The sequence below is a fragment of the Thunnus maccoyii genome, chromosome 10 (assembly GCF_910596095.1).
Source record: "Thunnus maccoyii chromosome 10, fThuMac1.1, whole genome shotgun sequence".
NCBI lineage: Eukaryota > Metazoa > Chordata > Actinopteri > Scombriformes > Scombridae > Thunnus > Thunnus maccoyii.
Window position 1 is genome coordinate 6,003,837 of NC_056542.1, and position 24,545 is coordinate 6,028,381.

General features: G+C 38.7%; 1 protein-coding gene and 1 long non-coding RNA gene across 3 annotated transcripts; one reads left to right on the forward strand and one right to left on the reverse strand.

Annotated features, from left to right (window-relative positions):
- Positions 1–8,024: 8,024 nt before the first annotated feature.
- On the forward strand, positions 8,025–24,076 carry tbx20 (T-box transcription factor 20). 2 transcript variants are annotated; one of them, XM_042425157.1, is made up of 9 exons: positions 8,025–8,422; positions 9,660–9,897; positions 11,180–11,344; positions 12,794–12,902; positions 15,680–15,838; positions 16,805–16,881; positions 18,259–18,372; positions 21,601–21,713; positions 22,507–24,076. In XM_042425157.1, exons 1-9 carry the CDS (start codon positions 8,293–8,295, stop codon positions 22,833–22,835), a joined length of 1,434 nt encoding a protein of 477 aa, XP_042281091.1. In that variant the 5' UTR covers positions 8,025–8,292; the 3' UTR covers positions 22,836–24,076. The 2 variants fall into 2 exon arrangements, with proteins under 2 accessions (XP_042281091.1, XP_042281092.1); XM_042425158.1 differs by lacking the exon at positions 18,259–18,372 and having other exon boundaries at positions 8,028–8,422.
- On the reverse strand, positions 11,334–12,827 carry LOC121906342. The gene is made up of 3 exons (XR_006098599.1): positions 12,120–12,827; positions 11,619–11,975; positions 11,334–11,419 (listed from the first exon to the last, which is right to left on the reverse strand). It is a non-coding gene; the product is annotated as an uncharacterized LOC121906342 (long non-coding RNA).
- Positions 24,077–24,545: the final 469 nt, after the last annotated feature.

A 24,545-nucleotide genomic window follows, 5' to 3' on the forward strand; every position in this document is an offset into this window, starting at 1 on the left:
CCCCACTCTCTCTCTCTCTCCCCCCTGTCCCCCCCTCTACTCATCTCACCCCTGAGGAGCTTTAACAAACAGGTTTTTCACCAAGTTAAACAGCAACTAAAGACGGAAATACTGATGAAAACAGAGCGTAAGACGAAACACAAGCCCCTGTACATCCATTTAGTCTGTAAACAACTTTTTTCTGAATCTCACTGATTATAATTTTTTACTAAACAGACTGTAACTGTGACAGACATCCTCTTTATTGGACTAACTCAGACGTCTGTGGGGCATTATGTCTTGTGTACATGTAAGAAGATGAAATACAATCCAGGAAGCCTGAAGAAAATACGTAACAATAATTTCATTCTTCATCTTGACAATCGCAAAGTAAATGTTTGAGATGTCGCCATCATCAGGTCAAGATATTATTACTAATACAATTTAAGGCTAATACAATTTATGATAATATGAAACAATATTGATGACCAAATACCTGCAAACTCATGATAGTCCCATCATCCTCAGCTGTGCTTTGTGTTTAGTCCTAATTAGCATGCTAACACACTAAAATGAGATAGTCAACATGGTAAAAACAAATTATACTAGCATGTTAGCATGCTGACATTCAGTGTTACTAACTTAGCGACTTTTAGGACCTCTTTACCGACTTTTTTCAGCTACCAACATTTAATGACTTTTTAAGCAAACCTTTACTCCTCTCCTTGGAGGGAGTCGAGTTTAGCAAAGTTTACTTGATGACTTCATTTTCTTTCCTTTCCTCTTTTAAAATCTTATTACCACAACCACATAAACCACATAAATATATATGGTTACTTTATGACTTATATGACGTATATGCAAATTAGTGCATTAGGGCTAAGGCTTCAGCTACTTTCAACTGAAAATAGTTGACAGCATTGCTAACATTAGCATTTAGCCCAAATCAGTGCAGCCTCACAGAGCAACTAGCAAGACTCTTTGTAACATATTCCTAAAATTTTTGATCTAACCTTGTTGAACGAATATTCTGATTTCCTGAGTTTTTATATTCTGAAAATGTTGCTGTGACCTCTGACCCTCTTTCCTTCCTTTTGGATTTTAGTATTAATGATCTAGTTCAGTGTTGAATTTCGCTCTTTTGTTGCACTTGTTCTAAGGTGCGGCCATTAAACTGCGATAATAAATCAGCTTTCCCAGAAAACATTGCTCTGTGGCCCCGTCAGCCCCGCAGGTGAACGCTGACATGTAATATGCAGAAGTACCTGTGATAATGGGGATTTACATTGACAAAACAAACCCATGCACATATATTAAATGTATTCCTGTAGGCAAATAGTCGCCCCTGCTGCCTGCTCTGTAATCTGGTAAAAAATCATCAGGGAGGTGAAGGGGTCGGGTCACAACAACAGCCATTTCATTACTGTGGCTCAAATGTCCCAGGATTCAATTCAATCATGGGGCGATTATTTTTCCTCAGATTCCACTCTGCTGGGAATTGGCTGTCGTTTGTTGCTGACCTTTTCACACTGCGGCCATTTATCCCAAGGAATAATTGTTCAGATCGTTTCATCGTCATATCCCTGAGTGCTTTGGCTTGTGGGCTCTCAGTGTGGTGAGCCGTCACCTATCCTGTTATCTCCTACTACTGAGAAATACTGATGTGTGGCAGGAAGAGCAATGCACACTGCAAAACATGCCTTTTTTAATCCGCTCGGCTCTTGTTCTTTAAACAAGTGGGAAAAAATGGTAAAAGTAGAGATGGTTTCCATTGTTTCCTATGCAATTATTATTAGTTTTATTGCGTCAAAAGTCAGGTTTTCAACATTTCAAAACTAAAAGACTTGTGACGAGAGACGTGTTTTTGCAGGTAGCAAATAGATTTTAGTCGCATCAGCAAAATCTGTCTGAAGAAATCAATCTTTTATCACTTTTTAATGTATTTAATCATTATTTAATCGTGTAGTCTGCTTGAGATTGAGACCTGAGAACAAGATCAGCACACCATCATCAAACAGAAACAACACAACTAAAGCCAGAGAACCACAATCAACAAAGAATTAATTTAAAAAACACTTACAAGAGTCATAAAAAAATCAGATAATACAGTTTAAAAATCTCCAAAGGGCATGAAATATTCTAGTTTGAGGGCAGTTTGCAGTTCATTCCATTTAAAAGTTGCAAAATACCTGAAACCAGTTCTTCCAATATTAGTTCCTTTGAATGTAAGTATCTGTTTTGATCCTAGTTCAGCTATCTGCCTCATTCTGCAACACTTATTTCTATTAAACTAGGGACAAGTTGAGTTAAATATGAGTTAAACAAAAAGTTCATATTTTTTCAAGTCTGTCTTAAAACAATACTCACTTACCTACACATACAATGGAAGAGATATCGGTTTTTATAATGGTTCCTCCTGTCCGTACTGGCTGCACAGAGATCCCTTTCTTAAAGAAATTTCAATGTAAGTGATTGGTGATAAAAAGCACTCCTCGTTCTGTACAAAAACACATTCTGAAGTTCAGAAAAAGTGAATATAAGGCCTCAGCTTTCTGAATTAAATGAGTCAAGAGGATATCTTCCAGAGTGCTATTTTAGTACCAAATTCTCTCTTTGTGTTTGTGTCCTTCTGCAGTCACTCAACAAGCAAATGCTATTCATGAAAGTACAAAGAGGGAAGATCCCCATTTGAACCTTTGATTCACTTTTTTATCACTGCATTTTGAACTAGTGTCGCACAACTGTTGTCTCTTATGTCTTTTGTCTTATCTACATCCTAAAAACACTTTTTCGACTACTCGTTTATGGGGTTCAATTGTCAAACCTGAACCTTAAAACCTTTGCTATAAATTGTCCTTGACATAAGGAAAACCCCTTAAATTTGCATACACATTTTATCCATGTAAGCCTGCAACCGTTGTCAGCCTCCCCCATGTTTTACTCCAACATTTCATATGTGACTCATCCTGTATTCAGCTGTGAAAGGCACACTAACCACTGCAGTTCACTTCCAGACTGTCTGTTTCTTTAAGGCTGCACCGGCCCCTCAAAGTGTGAATAATATTCAGTAAGGAGTAACGCTTAAGTGGGAAAGCTTTTAGCACATTATCCACTGGCAATTGCAAGGTAATCTAATTTGCCAGCGCAGGTCTCTTATTAAATATCTGCAGCAGCGGATTTGCATTCAGGAGTCTCCTAATAGGTTTAGCGGCTCCACGGATCTCTGACTCGGTGTTTATGTGAGCCTCCATCTCTCAGAGAGAGTGACATTGAGGATGAGAGGTGATCCTGTTCTCCCCATACACACACACACACACACACACACACACACACACAAACAATACACACACACACACACACACACACAGATGCTTGTGGAAAAAATCAGAAGTCAGCGTTTTGGAAATATGATACATTCAGGTGCTGCTCGTAGCTTCTGCTGCAGATGTGACTTACTCAGCATCAGCCTGTTGGAGAAAACCATGTGAAACAGATTGTTACAGTGAACATATCATGCACATTCCATGTCTATATTTTCAATCTGGGGTTCTAGTGGAATATCTTTGCATGATTTACAGTTCAAAAAACTCTTTATTTATTTTATACTGACCCTTTACACAGCTCTCATTTCAGCCTCTGTCTGAAACATGCTGTTTTAGCGCCTGTCTATTTAAGGCCCTCCTCCCAATGAACCCACTCTGTTCTGATTGGCCAGCTCTTGGCAGCTGCCCCTCAGAAGACTTCCACCAGCTCCAGAGGCTACGTCAACAAACCACGAAACAAACTATAGTAGTAGGATTTCACTACTTTTTCTCAAAATGTCAGCTTCTCAAATATATATATACGTACATGTTCGAGTGGAAATCTGATCCAAAATATGAGAGTGGAAAACACACAAGACACATGGAGAAACCTTAGCAACAACCTTAGCAACCAAGGCTCATCAGCGAGGTAGAAATAAGTCACAAATGAGGCGTTCAGGGCAGGTTGAAGGCCTGGCTTTTGATTTGCAGGGAACATTTCTACATATGTTCACCTCAAGTTTTGGAACTTTGATCATGTTTAACAAAGACATCCGACAATATAACAATATATTAAAAACAGGAAATCACAAAAAGCATTTGGAGTGACATTTTTGTTGTGCTTTTCAGTGTCTTTGACAAGCAAACACAGCCACTGCACTGGATGAAGACTTTATGCTGCTGCTTGGTTCCACACGCTGCTACATTAAAACACGATGTAATGACATAAATCATGTTTTTACAAAGAGTGTTGAAGAACAGCAAGAGGATTCACTCTTCATCACGTCCATCTCTGCATCACAGATATCTTACTCTCCTACATTGTGTTTACTGTTTGTTTTCTTTGGGTTTTTTTTATAAGCTCATGTCTTGTGAGGCCCCTGGTCCTCAGTCGGAGGCCCAGGGCCGGGGGCTTAAGCCCTGGTAAGTCCGTGCATTAAGGCACCATTGATTAGGTGTGAAACAAATATTATGGTAAAATACTGAGAAAAAAAAATACAACCCAGAACTTAAACTCTGCCCAGTAATACCTTTTTCACTCTTTGTGTGGTTTTCTTGGATTTTTATTTCACATACAGCATATTTTTATCACAAAAGATACTGTTACCTTATAATTCTGAGCTAAAAAGAGTTAAATTAACTTTAAAGAAGCAGCCTATTTGCTTACATTCTTTTGTGGCAGTAAAGGAGGTGTTACACCTCACGTCTGGACACCCTTCTCTCTTCCCATTGGCTCACAGATTCGGGGTTCCCCACATGAGAGGTCCGCTGTTGGACCGTTTTGAAAATGTTGGCTGTTAATAACTATATAAATTTGGGTCTGTAGTGAACATGGTCTCTCTAATTGTCTGTTGTGACCCAGGCGGTGCATATCTGTCGTATTGAGGAAGTCAAAACATTTGGTCTTGATAAAGACTCAACCTTAGCTGACGTCTAGACCGGATCCAGTCCCTATCAAGTTAAAAGCAAAGAAATAAGAGCAGGAAATACAAAAAAAGATTCCTCTAATCAGTCTTGAAAGCTTTCTTCTTTGATATAAACTTGAATGAGTGAGTAAGGACAGTAATAAGATGATAAAAAGTGAAGAGCCCGAGCCTGGAAAACCAGTCTGTTGTCACCATTTACAACCAACTAGGCTGCTACTGTTACTGGACTATTACTACTGTTATCAGCAGGCCTCATAAAAATAATGTGCATTTCCTGTTGTCACGTGAAAGCGAAAGAGAGAGAGAGAGAAAGAGAGAGAGGGAGAGAGAGAGATTAGGGGCTCACTGGTGTGTGTCATAGAACGGATTAACCCAAGACTGCTGCTCCTGCACTCAATAAGGTTCCTGTGTGTGTGTGTGTGTGTGTGTGTGTGTGTGAGTGTGTGCTAAGGGTCTAACACACCTCACATCACATAATGAGGGCAAGAAGCAGAATCTATGGAGAGTCACTGTGTGTTCAGTCTCACAGTCTGAAACCAGGACGGGCTCATACTAAGCAGCAGCTACCACGGCTTGAGTCTGAGGCCGATGTGGAAGTCCCTTAAAGTGCCACCGCCCGCCGCTAAAAGCTGGTTCCTACTGACTCCCATTCAAAAAGCCTCAACTTCTCTTTAGAAATACTGTCATTAATGCTTTTCAATGAGTCATTATGGTCTCAATCAATACATTCAGGCCCTCTAACATTAGGGTATCGTTGATTGACAGCTGTGTCTAAGTTTAATGTTACTTGATTATAATACTTGCCCTGTTAGCACAATTTAGCTAAAGTAGCTAATGTTAGCGCAAATGCGCACCACACAGTGTTCCCAGTAAGCTAGCGATTGAGGTAGCAGGCCGTGTTTCCAGAGCGTGAAAGACAACACGCCGTACTCCTTATTTGGAAGCTTCTGGCTCCAAACAAATGACCATATGCTGCAACTGTGGGCTTCAATAGGCTCCAATACAACCCAATGGGTGACATCACACCTTACTATATTCATCTTTATATACAGTGTATGGATCACAATTCACCTTATCTGAAATGAAGCTTATGTTAACCTCCATCATCATCCTGTTTATTATTATAGCTTTTAACTAAAGAAGCTACTCACCTAATATTCTCTTTTGTCTCTCTCCCTCTTTTTTACTCTCTCTCTCAAAAAAAAGAGAGAAATACAAGAAATTTGTCATTTTTATGCACTTGTGCGTAATGTGTTGCACCTGCAACCTTGTGGCACTTGTGTCAGGTGGAAAAAAAGAGTAAAGAAAGAGAGGAAAGTGTGTCTAAACACTGGATTATACCTCCTGAAAATGTATTTGGACTGAAAAAAGGCAACGTTTCAACCCTATACCAGGTCTTCCTCGACCAGCGTGACAAAGAGTGACGCATATACAGACATCTAATTAGTTACATCACACCGACATCATTACATGCCACCGTACAGACAGGACTGCCTGTAGGGTTGAAACGTTGCCTTTTTCAGTCCATTAAATGTTTAAGAGCTATAATCCAGTGCGCACAACACTACTTTATATCCTTAATTGAACCTGTTGTCCTGCACCTACTCTAAATATATTATGTAATGTGCACACAACTTCCTATTTACTTGTGTCAGGCTGCTCCTTGATCTGCAGCGGCTCGGATTGTACAACACTTTGCAAAATCTGCCAAATGAATAAATGTTAATACATGTAAAATAGGCAAAGTGTAGGCAGTGACTGTGAAAACTAGCTAGCATCCAAGAAAAAAACAATGGAACTGACAAACAATCACAAGTTTCTGAATATGTTAACATCCACAAAAAAACTTCTATTGTTCACGACAGGAAAAAGGTTTCAGTTGGATGCTCGGCCTAAAAAAAAAGAGACCTCAATGTGTTTGTTTACCCAAAACAACTTTAGGATAAAATCAAAAGAAAAAACTCATGTCATGATCATTTTAGTGAATTAAATAAATAATAGACAGCTTGTCATGTCTGTTGGCATTTTAAAGTATAATTTGACTAGATAAAGAGATGAAAATGTAGATTCTTGGTCTTTTGACTCAACTCTACTGTATGTTTTGAGGTTGTATACATTATAGTGGTTTTGCATTGTTTTGCCCTATATTTAGAAGCTTTTAAAATGATTTTTACACCCTCATGTAGCTGCAAAAATATTAGAGATGTCCCACAACACAACATCACAAGCACCACCCTCAAAAATCACCACATATTTAACATCAAAATTGTAAACTTTGCCATGGTGTTTTAATGACAGAAACATTATTTTTATGATAACTTAGTGTTTGGAGCTGGAGATTCAGTTTTGTATGTTGAGACACTCTGAAATACTTCAAGATTTGTCAATGTCTCAACGAAATGTCTGAATTAAATTTTAAGAAACTGATTTTTTTTCACATTATTTGATGTTACTGACAGGAGAGGATTTACTGTATATAACATAATACAACCATATTGACTGATGTGTGTGTGTGTGTGTGTGTGTGTGTGTGTGTGTGTGTGTGTGTGTGTGTGTGTGTGTGTGTGTGTGTGTGTGTGTGTGTGTAAAGCTGTCATCATCATCATCTGTCTGCTGCCAATAATTATCAAATAGCTCCATCTTGGGCAAAAGTCTCTTTAGGAAATGTTGACATTCTGGGTTTGTGGTTCTCAACATGTGGTCTGGGGGCCCCTCCAGGGGTCCTTGGGAGGACTCCAAGCATAAACCAGGGTAAGTTTCACTTTTTATTTCCCTCCTCCTCAGTATCGAGCAGTGACAGTTAAGAATATCGTTTTAAATTGTCATCAGCTCCTCTATAGTTCCGTATAGATGAAGAGTATTCCTCTTCAACAGCACACACTGTCTCTATTTGGGGTCTTTGGTATGAAAAACCCTGACAGCCCGCTTATTTAATTGGCTGCTCGGTATCAGAGCCGCTGTGGGACAGTGTGAGTGTGACGTGGAAGCCGAGGCAGTGATTGGAGGGCAGACTGGAATTATAAGGGGAGGGTGAACAAGACCGAAGCTTCCCAAAGAGCAGCCGGCCTCAGATCTGGCACCGCAGGACGCTCACAAGTCACTGGAGTCAGTCCTCCTCCTCTCCTTCCTTCAACATGCATCCAACAAGACTTAGAACTCGTTTGTGACAAGTGTTTCCAAAGAGGCGAGTTTTTATCCGTTAAGTCGAGCAGATTGTTTGTGAGTAAAGACTGAAAACGGGGAGAAACTGCGCGTATTTTTTTTTCCTCCGCCGGGAGCCAATAACAGGCGGACTCAAGAGGGATTTTTTTTTTTAAATTTTATTTTGAGGCGGAATAATTTGGTCCAAGCCCTCACTCACCGACATGGAGTACACGTCTTCCCCGAAACCTCAGCTCTCATCCCGGGCAAACGCTTTCTCCATAGCCGCCCTGATGTCCAGTGGGAAGCCCAGTAAGGACAAAGAGACGGAGGAGAACACCATCAAGCCTCTCGGTAAGTCGGACTGGGAGATAAAATAGAACTTAATTCTGGTTGATTTGTGCGTCAAGTTTACAGTTTTTTTAAAAGTTGTTTTAGGCAAGAATCCTGAGAGTTTATGAAGGTTTAAATGAAGTGCAACCTCCCCGCGAGGAGACAGGGCCGATGAAGCAACAGAGAGAAGAAAAAAGATAAAAACTAACTGGAAATAAAAACAAAACTAGATCTGCACCAAGAGTCAAAGAGGGGGGAAAATATGCAATTAAAGATGGATGAACTATTTTTTGTTGACAGTGAGCTAAAAAGTGAATGGTCAAGACTTTATAATGTTTACAAGTAAATAAGTAAATAGATAATGTAACAAAAAGCCCCTAACATCCTTATAATTCCACAAATACCAGATGTATTTACAGGAGAGTTATGGTGATTGTTTGAAATTGAGTTTACAAAAGAAATATATTATAAGTAAGCTATTATGAACGATTTAAAACATCAAGTGAGAATGTCCAGAAATTAAAAAGAGGAGATGACTGAAGTCTTTGTTTGACACAGTGATGATTTACAGAATATAAATGGTAACATGCAGGTGATGAAGTGGTTTTTCCTTCACTATTCATTGGATTTTGGAACAAAGTGGTGAAGGAAGGAAGAAAGTGAAAATCAATCTGATTTTATTTTTATTCTCACATACGGAACTTATGTGTCATTTGCAGCTTCAATTATCCAAATTGTTCCACTTTTATTTAATAGCAACCTTCATGAATGGCCAAATTTGATGTCTGTGCATCTTTTTTTAAGGAAAAAAAAACACTGGCAGACATATCAGTCAGTTCTTCCCTTTTTATTTTTTATAATTTGAGTGAAATTGTTATAAAGGCCTTTTTTCCTTTAACGACAAACACGTTTAATGGATTCAAATATCAAAAATGTTTCCCGTTTTATTTTAAATGATCCTGTATATTTTTAATGTGCATGGAGCAGTATAGATAGTCTAATAATAACAATTACTAAAAGCAATAATTAAAAGAAATTGAGACACTGTAAGTTATAGATCTATCTTCTTCTAATCCTATTAGAATTATAGACAATATATAATGTAAAGGCTATACGATGATTTACTGACTTGATTTTGTGTTCCTTCATGACAGAGCTGCTGCTGTCACTGCTGACATTAAAAAAGAAAAATAAAAGATAAAATAAAATTGTTCTTTCTGTTTCTTCGTGTATTTTCCACAAAAAACAAAAACAAAAGAGCAATTCGTTGAGAAGTCCTCCTGCAACCAGCAGTCTCTGCCGGACCTGTCATCTCTGGACGGTCATGGAGACTTCAGCGGGAGCGCGCCCGCGGTGTGCACGGAGCCGCTCATCCCCACCAATCCCGGCATCCCTAGCGAGGAGATGGCGAAGATCTCGTGCAGCCTGGAGACCAAAGAGCTGTGGGACAAGTTTCACGAGCTCGGTACCGAGATGATCATCACCAAATCTGGAAGGTAAACGGTTAAAGACTGTTTCATATTATACAAAATAACTTATATCAGCCCGTATGAGCTGGTTAGACTATAATATAATAATAATGATGATAATAATAGCCCTTATAAATTAGATAAATTGGGGGAAATGATATAAATAGCATGGTCCTGAGTACATTTTTATATACTAAATTAGCATTTCAAATACTAAATTAGATACAGAGGGATGTAAAAGGAATACTACATCATAATTTAGGGATACAAGGTGATACCAGGTAAATCTTATACCTGGTGTTTGTTTTGCTGTCATGTGTCGTGACATGTCAGGCATTCAGGAGGTTTAAACAAAGGTAAAATTAAGGATAAAGCTTATTTGTCTCTCTCTCTCTCTCTCTCTGTGTGTGTGTGTGTGTGTGTCTGTGTGTGTGTGTGTGTGTGTGTGTGTGTGTGGGAGGTGTGGGAGGTGTGATCCAGACAGCACACCTGACCTGAAAAGTTCACCGTTCGTCTGATAAACTATAAGTTTAAAACAAGTTACGTAGAGTCAAGTCACAAAAATAAGAAGCTACGGTCATATATATAGAGCCACACCACAGGGTCTTAATATGTGTGCTTATAATAAGTACATAAATAAGAAAAAATAGTATTAGATTATATTGCAGAGTAGCCTATATCCTGAAATAAAAACATAGTGCTAAGTGACTATAGGTCATTGTGTAAATATACAGTATTTGTAGGTATTTCCGTCCAAACGGGGATCTTTCATAAGCTTAGAAAACATTTATATTTCTACAGATCGCATTCTCGTGTAAATGCATTGCACAAAGGTATTTCTATGGCAATTCGGGAGTTTTAGTAACCTGAGGGAAATTTCATCCTACAAATTTCATCCTACGATGTTTATTTTCTTGGCTTCAGTGTTTAAAACGGACCACTTTTAAGCCAGCAAAATAAAAAAACACATAATGGATTCACTATTTCCCCACCAGGATATTATTCCTGGCAGTGTGGAGTTGGCTTTGGAACAGCATTTAGCCTTCAGGTCGGGAAATAAAATTTACAAAAATACTGTATGTATTTTTGTTAAATACATGAAATATTAAAAAGCAAATAAAAAGAATCCAGACTGTGAGACATGACCTGATATCTGAAAGTGAAGGTTTTCATATACATTTTGAGATTTTGCATGTTTATGGATTATGTAAATATATTAATATACAAATATCACTTCTACTATAATAATAATAATAATAATAATAATAATAATAATAATAATAATAATAATATGACCTGTCATCTTCAGGAGGATGTTTCCCACCATCCGGGTCTCTTTCTCCGGGGTAGACCAGGACTCGAAGTACATCGTGTTGATGGACATCGTCCCGGTGGACAACAAGCGGTACCGGTACGCCTACCACCGCTCCTCCTGGCTGGTGGCCGGCAAGGCCGACCCTCCTCTGCCCGCCAGGTACAGACACTCACCGTCCACGAAGCTTATAACCAGCAGCTCAACAGAAAAGACAGTCTGGTTGATTTTTTATCACTGTGAAAAGAAGAAAAATGAAGAAAGACATAGAAAATAATAGAAAAAGCTGAAAAACAATGTTCAAATGAGGCGAACTCAGCCTAGAATTGCAACTAGGATATGTAAATATATGTGTTTTATTTTAGTGTAAAGCTAATTAGGCCTATGTTTATAGGCTATATAACTACAATTCGCTGGTGTATTTTGTTCATGTTACCTGGCAGACGCTTCATAGATGACTGTTTTGCCCCAGAGGTCGGTGTTAATAACAGGAGCCGTCTATCAGTAACTGTTATAATGGGATTTATTGTGGTCAGCCTACGCGTTTCTTTTTTATTCAAACACCATCAGCAACCTCGGATAAAAAAAACAAAACTGAAACCGGCACATTAATTGAGACCAATGAACAGGAAGCATCTGGGAACACTCACAACATGCAGATTGATGACATGAAGATGTGAGTTCAAGCAACAGGCCAGCTGAGGAGTGCATGTAGGGCCGTCTGTGTGTGGACACTGAGGTCAAGTCTATTTTTTTTTTATTTTTCCGGGGGTTTGGTAACCCGGGGTGGAGGCTGCATTCAACAATTTAAGAAAAATGACACATGGTGGATATTTTATATGCTGGTTCCAATATTTTTAGATTCAGTATAATTGAACTGCACCACTTTTAGACCGAGAAAATAAGTAACCAAATAAAGGATTCAGTATTTCCCTACCAGAATGTCTTTCCTGGCTTCATGATGGGAAAAACTTAATAAAGAAAACATTAGACTCTCCTTTTGGTGTCTTGAATGAGGTTATAGTCTAAATTAGACTCATGTTTTTTTTTTAATCCTGGCTATACCCTGCATGTGGTTTAAACTTCCCTACAATTCCTAGCATACCTAGCCTATACAAAGATCTAAACATAATTAAATCGAAATGGCCTAATTCATTTCTTAGGACAATGTGGAGTAATGTCAGCAGATGTAACAGCAGGTGGACAAACTATCTGAAGGCTATTAGGCTATTTTGGCAATAATGCCTCATTATAATGTCTCTAATGTCTCTCTAATGTCTCTTTTAATGTCTATTTGCTTTATTTGTGTAGGCCTAATGTAGCCTAAATTAGCCGTAGGCTACAAATACAAACATACTGTACAGGGTCACAGTTAATTTTGAAAAATTAAGGGGAAAAAATGAAATATTTTTTCGATTTATTCTTGGTCTTGTCTTTGCTCTCTAATACAAAAAACAGCCTAACAAAAATGAAATTAAAATTAAGAACGCTTTTAGAACGGTTGCTAGGCTACACGTCACGCAGGGAATCGAACGCTGGCTTCGAACGCCTCTCAGCCAATCAGAGCTGAGGACGTGACCCGCTGTTCTTCTTCTTGTCCTCCTCCGGCAGGTTGTACGTTCACCCGGACTCTCCGTTCACCGGAGAGCAGCTGATGAAGCAAATGGTTTCCTTCGAGAAAGTCAAACTGACGAACAACGAACTGGACCAACACGGACATGTGAGCACTTGTCACTTCATTTCTCTTCTGCCTCGTGAAAATAGAAAAGCACGTCAAGTATTAACCCAATTATTACTACCGTTAGCTAATGTTTATGAGCTGTGACGTTAGCATACAAGCTACATTTCAGGTGAAACAAAAACAGACTCAAAGCAAAGTTTAAATACTTATTATAGGCTACCAGAAAGGCCTGCTAACATTTTTAATTGGCTAAATGAATGATATAAATGTGTAAGTAGGCTATGTTTTCTGGTCTGGATTTATTATTATTATTATTATTATTCCCATAAATTCGACAGGTTACCTATAAGCCTGGATATGGTTCAAATAACATGTAAAATATATTATAAACATAAATATGCTGAAGTTAAAAAGTCATGCAGAGCTTTCATGAACAGTGAACAGTATTCGTCTCTCTGTCACAAATAAAAGGCCGGTGTGACTCTTGCAAATTGCTCCTTTAATCCTCCTTTCACTGAAGGCAGCACGACAAGCACCAGCAGGGAAGAGAAAAACAGTTAGCGTTTATCCATTAATTAGCCAACAGTAGGATGTAGACTGCAGGTAATTATTATCTTGAAGTGTGTGTGTGTGTGTGTGTGTGTGTGTGTGTGTGTGTGCTTCAGTCAAAAAATAGATTCATGATACTGTTTGCATGAAAGTAACCAACACAAGCCGACAGTATGAGCACATAAAACCAAAACATGCTGAATATCCCTTATAATTATTTGACTTTTGTCAGATTTTTTTTTGTTGATAATCCAATTTCTACAGAGAATATTAAAAACATTTTATCTGGTAAAATATACCAAAGTTGTTTGTTTTAAGAGGAAATCGTGTATTTATGCCAAAAGGAGATTGATACAAACACAAAATGCATATTGGGAATTAAACTCCTAAAATATTTCATTTTTGGCAACCAGACAAAGTTTAGATTTATTTATTTGATTTATTTATTTCACTGATTTTTTTAAATGAATTTTGCTGATTAATTCAAATCATATAAATATATCATATAAATGAATTCATGAGTTAAATTAAATTAATTTGCAGTCTGTAGCTTTACATTTCTATACAGAGGTAACCTAAAAGCAATACAAAATAAAGCATTACTGTATCCAGAATAAATACAACCAAAAATATCCTAAATAAAACCATCTGACAAATCATTCAAGCACACAGCTGTATGGATTAATTATTTGATGAATGTGAAGGAGAGACATCCTCATTACACTAAAAACAGGGTTACTATTTTAATTAATATAAACAGCACTTTTTTCTGACTTTTTTGTGGCTTTATTATCACTGACATACATAGAAGTAATATATATGGTGCATCCTTGTAGCTAAAAGCAGTATTTATATTGCTGAATTTCACTGAGGCACTTACAGTACTGTACACTCAGATAACCTGCATCCTGTGATTGACAGTAAGTTTTATGACTGGAAGCTCATATTGGTTTAAAACATAAAATGCCACACACACAAATTACATCTTTAATTTATTGGCCTGACTCAGTAGTTGAGAAAGATAAACTGTTTCCTGGGCCGCAGCCAGACAGAAACAACTATGGAGGGGAAATTCTCACCCTGATGCTGCAGCTGCAGCGTTAACAACTTTATCTGTTCGCACTTGTCTCTCTTTCTTCTGTCCAATCGCTCCATCCCTCCCTCTGCCTTTAATTCTTCTGTCTTTTTATTCTTCGTCTCTTTGCACAGCATCCCCGTCTCTCTCTCTCTGTCATCACAAGCTCTTCGTGCTTTTGTTTTTCTTCTCCGTCTTTGTTGTCTTTACTTTCCCTTCCAATAAGAATTATGAGTCGGTTGCATATGAAGGCTTTTTATTTTCAAAACATATCCAAAGCTGCACAAAGGCCAAAGCACTTAAGAAATATGTTCAAATTTGTTAATTTACCATTTCACAAATGTTTTACAGTTGTAGATATATTTCTTTATTTTTTACTTAATTTTTAGTATTTTTTGTCACAATGTCAGACTTTGTAAGGGATATAATTATAAACTCACCTTTCTAATCTTTATAAACAAAGTTTTATATATATCTAACACCTGCGGCAATGCAATATTCCCCAGTGAATTTCACTTTAACTTAGGTATTATATAACATCTAGAGCTGCAACGATTAGTCAATTAATCGATTAGTTGCCAATTATTAAATTAATTGCTCGGAATTCTCGGAATGCATTTATTGTTTTAAGTCATTTTTCAACATTTTTTGTATTTTACCAAATTACCGAGCAATGAACAACTCAGCCAGTAAGTGAGTACTCCTCCTCATTTTAATCACACCATCATAAATAAATAACTCCTCTCAGCTGCCTCTGCTCTACAGTAGGCTACATGTTGCACTACAGTATAAATTAACACTGTGCTGTTCTCCGTTTCTTTTGCACAACCTTCATTCTCAAGACATCTCAATTCTTTGCACTACAGCTTGTGATATTTCTAGCTTGTGTGATATTTTTACATATTTTATTTTTTAATCTACTGTGAATTATTTTAGTTTTTTAGTCTAAATTACACTAAAAATCACTAAAAACAGACCCAATGTCTTAACTTTACCCAGTACCTCAGACAAAGGCTGTTTTGATCCAGTAACCCAACAGTAATATAAAAATAACATTTAAACTGGGTCATATAATTATTATAGTTATATATATACAACTATATATCATATAGTTGTTGAATTGTGTGCCATTTCTGTCTGTATGTCGCTGACTGATCCGTTCATTGATTCTGGCTCCGCTCTTCCTCTGCAGATCATCCTCAACTCCATGCACAAGTACCAGCCGCGGGTCCACATCATCAAGAAGAAAGACCACACCGCCTCGCTGCTCAACCTCAAGTCCGAGGAGTTCCGCACCTTCGTCTTCATCGAGACCGTCTTCACCGCCGTCACGGCCTATCAGAACCAGCTGGTGAGTGACTGACGGCTGAAGCGGGCCAACGGCCGTAAAACTTCAGGCCTCGTCTGTCTTCAAGACTTTAAACTTTCCTTTTACTTGATTGTATCACATGATCTTCCTCAGCAGATGGAGTTCGCCTGTTTGTCGTGGAATTTCCATTTCCACTTTGTCCTTGTTGGCTTAAAATGATGAAGAATTTTCAATCTCAATAAAATAGCTTTTGAATTTGACTTTCTGCATTTAATAAGCCTGTGATGCAGCTATTTTAACATGTTTCTCAAACTGGTCCTGCACTGGTGTCCCTTCCATTGCCTCATGGTTTATTATGTTGCACAAGAGGAGCCATAATAACCAGTAACAGCAATTAAAGGATTTAGTGGCATCTTGCGGTGAGGTTGCCGATTGCAACCAAATGAATACACCTCCCCCTCCCCCTCCCCTTCCAAGCCTGTAGGAGAACCTATGGTGGCTGGGAAACTCATGAAAAATGCGAAAGGCCTTCTCTAGAGCCTTTCTAGTGTTTGGTTTGTCCGTTCTGGGCTACTGTAGAAACATGGCGGAGCAACATGGCATTTAAAACATACTTATGAATATTATATTCCATTTCTGCCAAGTCTGTTCCGCTGGATGCCACAAAATCTTACACACTGGTCCTTTAATACATAATTAATATCTTTATATTTAAAGCCTGAGCTGTATTGTGTTTGTAGTGTTGTAGTAATATTACAGAGAAGAAAGCCAAGCTGCAGGAAGAAGCATGTTGAGGCAGCTTCTTCTTCTTCTTCTGCTGCTGCTGCTAGAAAGAAACAAACAGCAAAAGCAGAAAAGATAAAAACTGATGATTTTTGAAGAGCACATTTTGCACATAGTGACTTTAACGGAGCGAGGGATCATGGGGGACAGGTGTAAAAAAAAAAAAAAGAAAAAAAAGAAGAAGAATTAACACCTCTCACTCTCCTCTCCTGACGTGTTTCCCAGATAACCAAACTGAAGATTGACAGCAACCCCTTCGCCAAAGGTTTCCGGGACTCGTCGAGGCTGACAGACATGGAGAGGTACAGGGGATTCTGGGTCCTGCACTGTTTGTTTACGTTTGTCCCTGCCACCGCCGCTGCCGATCAGATACACGAGGAGGGAGCATGTGTGTGTGTGAGTGTGTGTGTGTGTGAGTGTGTGTGTGTGTGTGTGTGGAGGGGAGTATGAGATCTCGGCTCATTAGTAAATACAGAAGCTTCAGTGTTTATTTCTCTCTGTTTGTGTCAGTATGAACAGATAATCCACATTTCATTTCACAGTCTTTCTTTTATCATTTCCTTTCATGTCTTTTTTTTCTCTCTCATTTTTCTTACATTATCTCCCTTTTTGTGTTTCTGTTTTTCTGTTTTTGCTTTCTAGTCTTTTCCGTCTTTCTTTCATTGCTCTCTTTCACATCGTTCTCTTCTTTATTTTCTTTCTTTCTTGTGTTTCTTGTCCATCTTTTCTTGTTTTTTTTTGTTCTTCATTCCTTCTTGTTCTGTCCTTCTAGTCTTTTCATTCTTATCTACACTTCTTACTTTGTTGTCTCTCCTTTTTTCTTCCTTTCTATCCTTTCTTGTTTTTTTGTCTTTATATTTCTATTCCTTGTCTTTCCTTCTTTCTTTCATTTTATCCTCTCTTATCTTCCTTGTCCTGCTTTCCTTTTTTATTTCCTTTCTTGTTTAGGTTTTTCTTGTCGTCTTCATTATTTGATTTTTCCTTCCTCCCTCATTCTTAATTTCCTCTCTCATCTTTCTGTCTTGTATTTTCTTTTTATTTGTTCTCCACTTCTTCTTTCCTTGTACTGTCTTTCTCTCATGTCTCTCCTTCTTGCTTTTCTCTCCTTCTGTCTTTCTTTTCTAATCTTTACTTTTTTCCTTTATCTTGTCTTGTGTATGTTACCCTTCTGTCTGTTGCTTCTTGTCTCTTCTTTTTCTCTTCTTTCTTTCATTCTGTCATCTCTTCTTTTTCCTTTTTATTTCCTGTCTGTATTGCAGTAGCGTAGGCAGAGATCACAGTGTGGATGCAGAGAAAATCAGGTCCAAGACCAAAACATACTTAATAGGTTCTGAAACGCATGTTAACCAAAATAGACCATTACAACTATAGTATAGTCACCTGAATGCACCACAGTTTAATCATACAAGCCTTAGACATCATCAGACGTAATGTTATAAGCACCAAGACGAACATTAACAGCATCGCGTAGCCTGGCGGGGCAGCCACATAACACACACACACACACACACACACACACAGACACACACACACACAGATGGCAGACGCAGCAACTGTAGTATAGTGGATAAGTCTCGGGCTCGTGCGTCCTCAAGCCTTGAACTAATAAACATTATAGTTCATAACACAGTTCATATTCAGTCTTGGGCATTTAAAATGTTTGAATCTGCTTCTCTGAGTGCATGGCTGCAGGTACCTGTGCTTTGGCATGGAGGGGTGGAGGTCGTCGTCGGAGAATCAAGTGCTAAGTCACATGCTGCTGCTGACGGGGAAAGGGCTGAATTAGCAGCTATGTACGTGTCGTTATTACTTGGCACTCGTTGAGGGGAAACTGGCGTAGTGGGTGTCTGGGTTGAGAATGATAACTGAACTCCAGCTGAATACTCTTCCTCCTGCTCCTCTTTTTTTGGACAAGCAAACTGCTTTGTTTTTGCCATTGTTTTTATCTTAAGCTATATTAAAAGCAGATAGCTAATGGAAAGTAGGCTTCTGTTCTTCTGTGCAATGTGCACTGAGTGAAAGAGGAGGAGCTGCTCACATTCTGGCATTTGCAACATGCACTGCCAGTCAAAAAATCTGACCTCTCCTCATCATCATCATCATCATCATCATATGGTTAACAAGAAGCAAGGGACAAGAATTGTTTTATTTATTGGTCATGTAGTCAGATAATTGAAACAGTATTCATTGACTGTTATTCACTGGATGATCCAGTAAAAAAGGAAGCAGCTACACACCTGCTTCATTGTTCTCTTGGTTTTTCTTGCTTCTCTTCTTGTCTTCTTTTTCCTCTTTCTTTCCTTTCTTGTCTTGTCTACATTCTTCTCGTCTATATTCATTGTCTTTTCCTTTTGTAGTTTCTTTCTTGTTTACATTTTCTTTTCTTTCCCTTTCTTCCTTCTTCCTTTCTTTCATCCTTTCCTTTCTTGTCTTTCGGTCTCACATTCTTTCCTTCTTATATTTGTTCTGTTCCTTCTTTCCTTTTATTTTTTTTTCCTTCTGTCTTATGTTTTTTTTTCCTTTCTAGTCTTTCCTATTTTCTGCCTTTCTATCTTGTCTTTCCTTCTTATCTCGTTGTCTTTTGTTTTTCTCTCTCTCTTATTTTTCTTGTCCTTTGTCTTGTCTTCTTCCTTTCGTTCTACTCTCTTGTTTTTCCCTTTTTGATTTCTCTTCTTGCCTGTTTTTCTTTCTCTTTCATTCTTAACTTGTTTTTCTTTCACTGTCTTCTTTTTCCTCATTATTTCCGCTTTTGCCTTTTTTCTTTCTTTCTTCCATTCTTTGGTTCTTCTCTTTCTTGTCTACATTCCTTCCTTTCTTGTCTTTTCTTTAATCTCACGTCTTTCCTTCTTTCCCTCTTGCTGTTCCATTTCCCTGCCTTTCTTTCTGGTATCTTTCCTTTTCATCCTTTCTTGTTTTTCCTTCTTTACCTCTCTCCTTCTGGTCTTTCTTGTCTATTTATTTCATTCCTTCTTTCCTTTCTCTTTTATTTATTTTCTTGTCTTCCTTTCCTTCTTATATATTCCTTCTTTTCCTTTCCTCTGTCCGTCATTTCCAGTCTTTGAACTTCTCATCCAGCCTTCTTTTCCTGTCATCTTTCTCTTATTCTTTGATTTGTTCCATTCTTGTCGTTTTCCTTCCTCTCCTCTGTACTTATATTCTATTTTATTTCACTGTATTGTGCGACAGAGAGAAAGAGTTCATGCTCGATGCCTCACAAACACATATACACACAAACACACACACACACACACACACACAGTTACAATCCTCATCCAAAGGATTTTTATGGACGCTGCCAAAACACACACTTCTCGTAATTCTTGATTCCGGTACAACGGCCAAAATCAGCTGACAAAATCAAACCATCTGCCCATTTCCCTCAATCAAACATCCTGAAACAGAGACCGCCGAAACACAGCCAGACACCCCCCTCCTCCTCCTCCTCCTCCTCCTCCTCCTCCTCCTTCTTTTTCTTCTCTGTCTTTCTCTATTTGAGGGCTGTGAATTAGACCTGATCAATTGATCTTCGGGGAGCTGCAGAAATCACATTAGTCTGGAGTCGGCCACTGCACTAAAACACACTGTAATTCAATTGGCCGCAGTGACTGATTGAAACCAGCATGCCCCGCCCGCCCTCACCTCCCTCCTTACCCTGCCGTGCATTGTGGGAGTTCGCTGTGGCCTCTGCGCCGGAGGGGCCCGACGCTGATAAAAACACACACATTTGTACTCCTCTGCTGACAGATATTGCACTTTCCTAACCTAATTGGAGGGGCAGGGGCTGCAGAGAAGGGGGGGGGGGCTGCTAATGTGGACGCATGGCTCTCATGATGCAGACCACTTGGCCTGTCTGTCCACACACACACACACACACACACACTAGCTCACTACCTCCCCCAACAATTTGTGTCACTGTGTTTGAGAAGTGCCGTCTGACAAGACTCAAATGAGCTAATGCACTTTGTGGGATAGTGAACACACACACTCACACGCCAAAAATCTACATATACAGTCAACACAAATAGAAGAACAGCTACAGACAAAGACACACACATATTCAGACATGTCAACACAAACAAACCTGTAAACAAAACTAAATATACGGAAATATGTAAACAGGAAATAATGCCCGTCATATTCTGTTATTCTGACAGATCAACCATGAAAAACAACTAAAATGTCGACTAAAAGGATCAGATAAGCTTCATACAGCAGACTTATTATCACAGCTTTCAAAATAAGGGACCCTTTGAAAACATGTTTCTGTAATATGTATATTTTTCATGTTTTTGCATTCTTTTTTAGAATATAAATTAAGAAAAAGTAATTAAAATTATTGAAAAATCACATTTTTTGCTAACATACAGTAGGAGAAAAAATTCTATTCATGATTACAATTTAATTTTTCCTTTTTAATTCTGATCTTCTGACTAGAGCTGCAACGAGTAGTCGATTAAAAGATTAGTTGTCAACTTTTAAATTAATTGCAAACTATTTTGATGATCAATTAATTGTTTGGAGTCCAGCTGAATATCTTTGGGTTTGAGGACCAACTAATTGATTAATCAAGAAAATAGTTGACAGATTAATCTATAATGGAAATAATAATTAGTTGCAGCCCTTCTTCTGACAAATATTTTATTCATTGGATTGGTCATTGGTCATTGGATTAGTCCTGAAAAATACATTTTTAATCTCGAAGCCTCTCCTGGATGAACGTTAAAATATATATTTAAAAGTCACAATCTGACAACACTGGAACTGTCTTTCTTTTGTTCATTGCAAATATTCTGATATACAAACGTTAGAAAATAAATGTACTGTACTCTTGTGTAATTACTGCAATACAATACATGAAAATTCTAGGATTATATTCATGTGGAAGAATCAGTTTTTTTTATATTCAGCTATTTCATTGTTCTGAAAATCATTTTACAATTTTCATATTTACTGACAATATAAATTTCTTAAATGAAAAAAAGAGATTTATTTTGGGGCTCTCTCTTCGGCTTTTGCTGCAGGGAAAGTGTTGAGAATCTGATCCACAAGCACTCGTACGCCCGGTCGCCGATCCGAACCTATGCCGGCGACGAGGAGAACCTGGGCGAGGACGGACACTCCGCACACGCCAGAGGTGAGCAGCTGTCACACACACACGACAGATTATCATTCATCACAGATACAGTAGATGAAAGAGATCTTTCAAAAAAGAACAAAACAAGAACTTGAATGTGGGATAAGACTGGTGTTATTCTTCATATTTGTGTCAATAAATCCCTTGAAAAGACTAAAACCAATAACATTGTTTTAGTCATTTTTTAAGCAAAAATGTCAAACATTTGCTGGTTCCAGCTTCTCAGATGTGATGATTTTATTGGTTTTCTTTGTCCTCTGTGTTGTTAAACTGACTGTATTTGGGATTTGGACTGTTGGTCGGAAAAAACAAGACACTGGAAGACATGACCTTGGGCTGTAGGAATTTATAGCTTTTTTTACCATTTTCTGTCATTTTGTAGACAAAACAACAAATCGATTGATTGAAAAAATATCTGGCAGATTAATCGTTAGTTGCAGCCCCACAAACATTACTCAAACAAGAGTAAACAGTGTATTTGTTGGGGACTATTTTTAGCGGCGGATTAATCCACATTTGGTGCTCAAGTGAGTATATCTGGCAGCAGGACGGTTTATGTGGGATTGAGTCAAAATAAACTACAGTGTGTGTGTTCATGGTAATAAAGGAACTTAATAGTTTATAGACAACATCGGAGGTCTGTGGCACAGAGGAGGAGGAAGTTGGTTTTGGTCTTTTCATGGAATTTGTTGGTTAAGATAAATATAAATATAAATTAGCAGCTTTTTCCTTTAACAACCTACAGTATGTATATCTCACCCTAATATTTATATCCACCTCATGTGTCCTGCAGGTTCAGCGTTCACCGCCTCAGACAACCTCTCCCTGAGCTCCTGGGTCACCACCACCTCGGGCTTCTCGGGCTTCCAGCACCCACAGTCCCTGTCGGCCATGGGCACCAGCGCCGCCTCCCTGCCCCACCCCATCCAGGGTTCTCTGCCCCCCTACAGCCGGCTGGGCATGCCGCTGACGCCCACCGCCCTGGCTGGAACCATGCAGGGCAGCGGGCCGTCCTTCCCGTCCTTCCACATGCCTCGTTACCACCACTACTTCCAACAGGGGCCCTACGCCGCCATCCAGGGACTCCGCCACTCCTCCACCGTCATGACGCCCTTCGTATGACTTCGTCCTGGGGAGGAGATGGCCGAACCTCGCTCTGACGCTCATCCCCACTCCAGTGCAAACACGACAAGTTATTTCTCCACTCCTGCCCATCACTCATCCAGTTTCTATCTTCCCCTCTGGTCTTTGTAAATAGTTCCCCCGCAGCGAGTGAGGTGACGGTAACGGTGAAAGAAGGGCCTGCGGAAACACCAGTAGGTCCGGAGGTTTCGACTCGTGACATTGTACAAACACTTACAACCTCAATACAAACTAGAAAACAAAATGCAAGACAATAGAAGGAGCATGTCTGATCCTGGCCCTTGAAGAACAGAAAGTGGATTCCCAAATCCTCAATTTAAACTCATTTTAATGATATTTAGAAGACCCTGCCTCCCTCTAAAGATGTAACAGTTGCTACTGGCTACAGGGTCTCCACCGAGGCTTTAAACGATGCTTTTTGGAGCGACTCGTCTGATGCTGTGTTGGACTCCGAGACTCAGTCTGAGTCTGTGAACGATTCGATGAAACAGCTTAGCAAAGAGACGGAGCCGCCATCTCAGCTTTCCTGTGTTTTCTAGAAGGCCAGCCATATGTACAGTCGAAACTCCACACTCTGTCGAAAGTAATGTCAGAAACATACGTTAAAATGCATTGTACAAAGATGAAAATGTTACATTTACTCATAGGAAGATTCTCACTGTAGAGTGCAAAAAAAAAAAATCATAGGACGCATGCTGACCGCAGTAGACAAACCTGCTGGGTGAACTTTATATGGAATAATGTGGGATAAATAAGCTCACCTACGACAGGGGCGAAGGCTTTAAAGGCCCGGTCACACCAGTGTTTTAAAAAGAGCAAAATCAGTTCATTTCAGTGGAATCACAACAATCTGTGGATGTGCAAATCAAATAGATGCAAATTTTTCACATCAGGTTCAACTTTGATGAACTTTGGCAGGCAAATTTGCACCACTGACCATCGTCAAAACATCTTGACTGTACTGACCTTTTTAAGGAACAAAGAATCTTATTTGACCTCCTCTGTCAGACTATAAACTGCTTCACAAACCTATAATGCCTGCAGATAATTATGAGACAAGAGTGAATGATACAAATACAATAAACTGTGTGAACTTACTGTCCCATTAGCGACCAAGCTAACAGGATTGCTAGCTTACAGTTAACACTAGTCAACTGACAGGCTATCCCGTTTCCTAGAAATTACATTTATATATTACTAAATTGCTTTCCAAATTATGTTTTGCTGCTGCTTGGATTTAGTTCACTGGCAATGTTTTTTTCAAATTAACGAAGCGTTTACATTTATGTAGCTGCACTGGAGTCGCAGGGAGGAGGTCAGAGTGTAAGGCAAGTGTACAAAACGCGTGATGTTGACACCAGAGATCGAGGTTTGCATCCTGAGTTTGTGTGTGTTTGGGTTTAGGCAACTAAATCACTAGCCAAAGTGCTGCCTGTGTCAAAACATGACCATAAAAAAGTTTAAAAGTTTGTAGTCACTACTAGCAGGTATTGTTGCAAGATCTGATATTTTGACATAGGAAAAAAGAAATACCTTGTCACTGAGCATTTTACATTTTTGCAACTTTCAAAATAGTTATTTTTTTCACAGAAAACTAATTTGGGTGACTTTAGGTTTCCTTCACAACATATTTGCTGTTGCAATTTAGTTTTATATAAACATAATTTCTAGGAGCTGCATTAGTTCACC

Bases quoted from the DNA above. Each gene is read 5' to 3' on its own strand.
- tbx20 (XM_042425157.1), top strand. From the start codon at position 8,293: ATGGAGTACACGTCTTCCCCGAAACCTCAGCTCTCATCCCGGGCAAAC. The intron at 8,423-9,659 runs GTAAGTCGGACT...CAAAAACAAAAG, and splicing joins GAACACCATCAAGCCTCTCG to AGCAATTCGTTGAGAAGTCC. The intron at 9,898-11,179 runs GTAAACGGTTAA...TGTCATCTTCAG, and splicing joins ATCATCACCAAATCTGGAAG to GAGGATGTTTCCCACCATCC.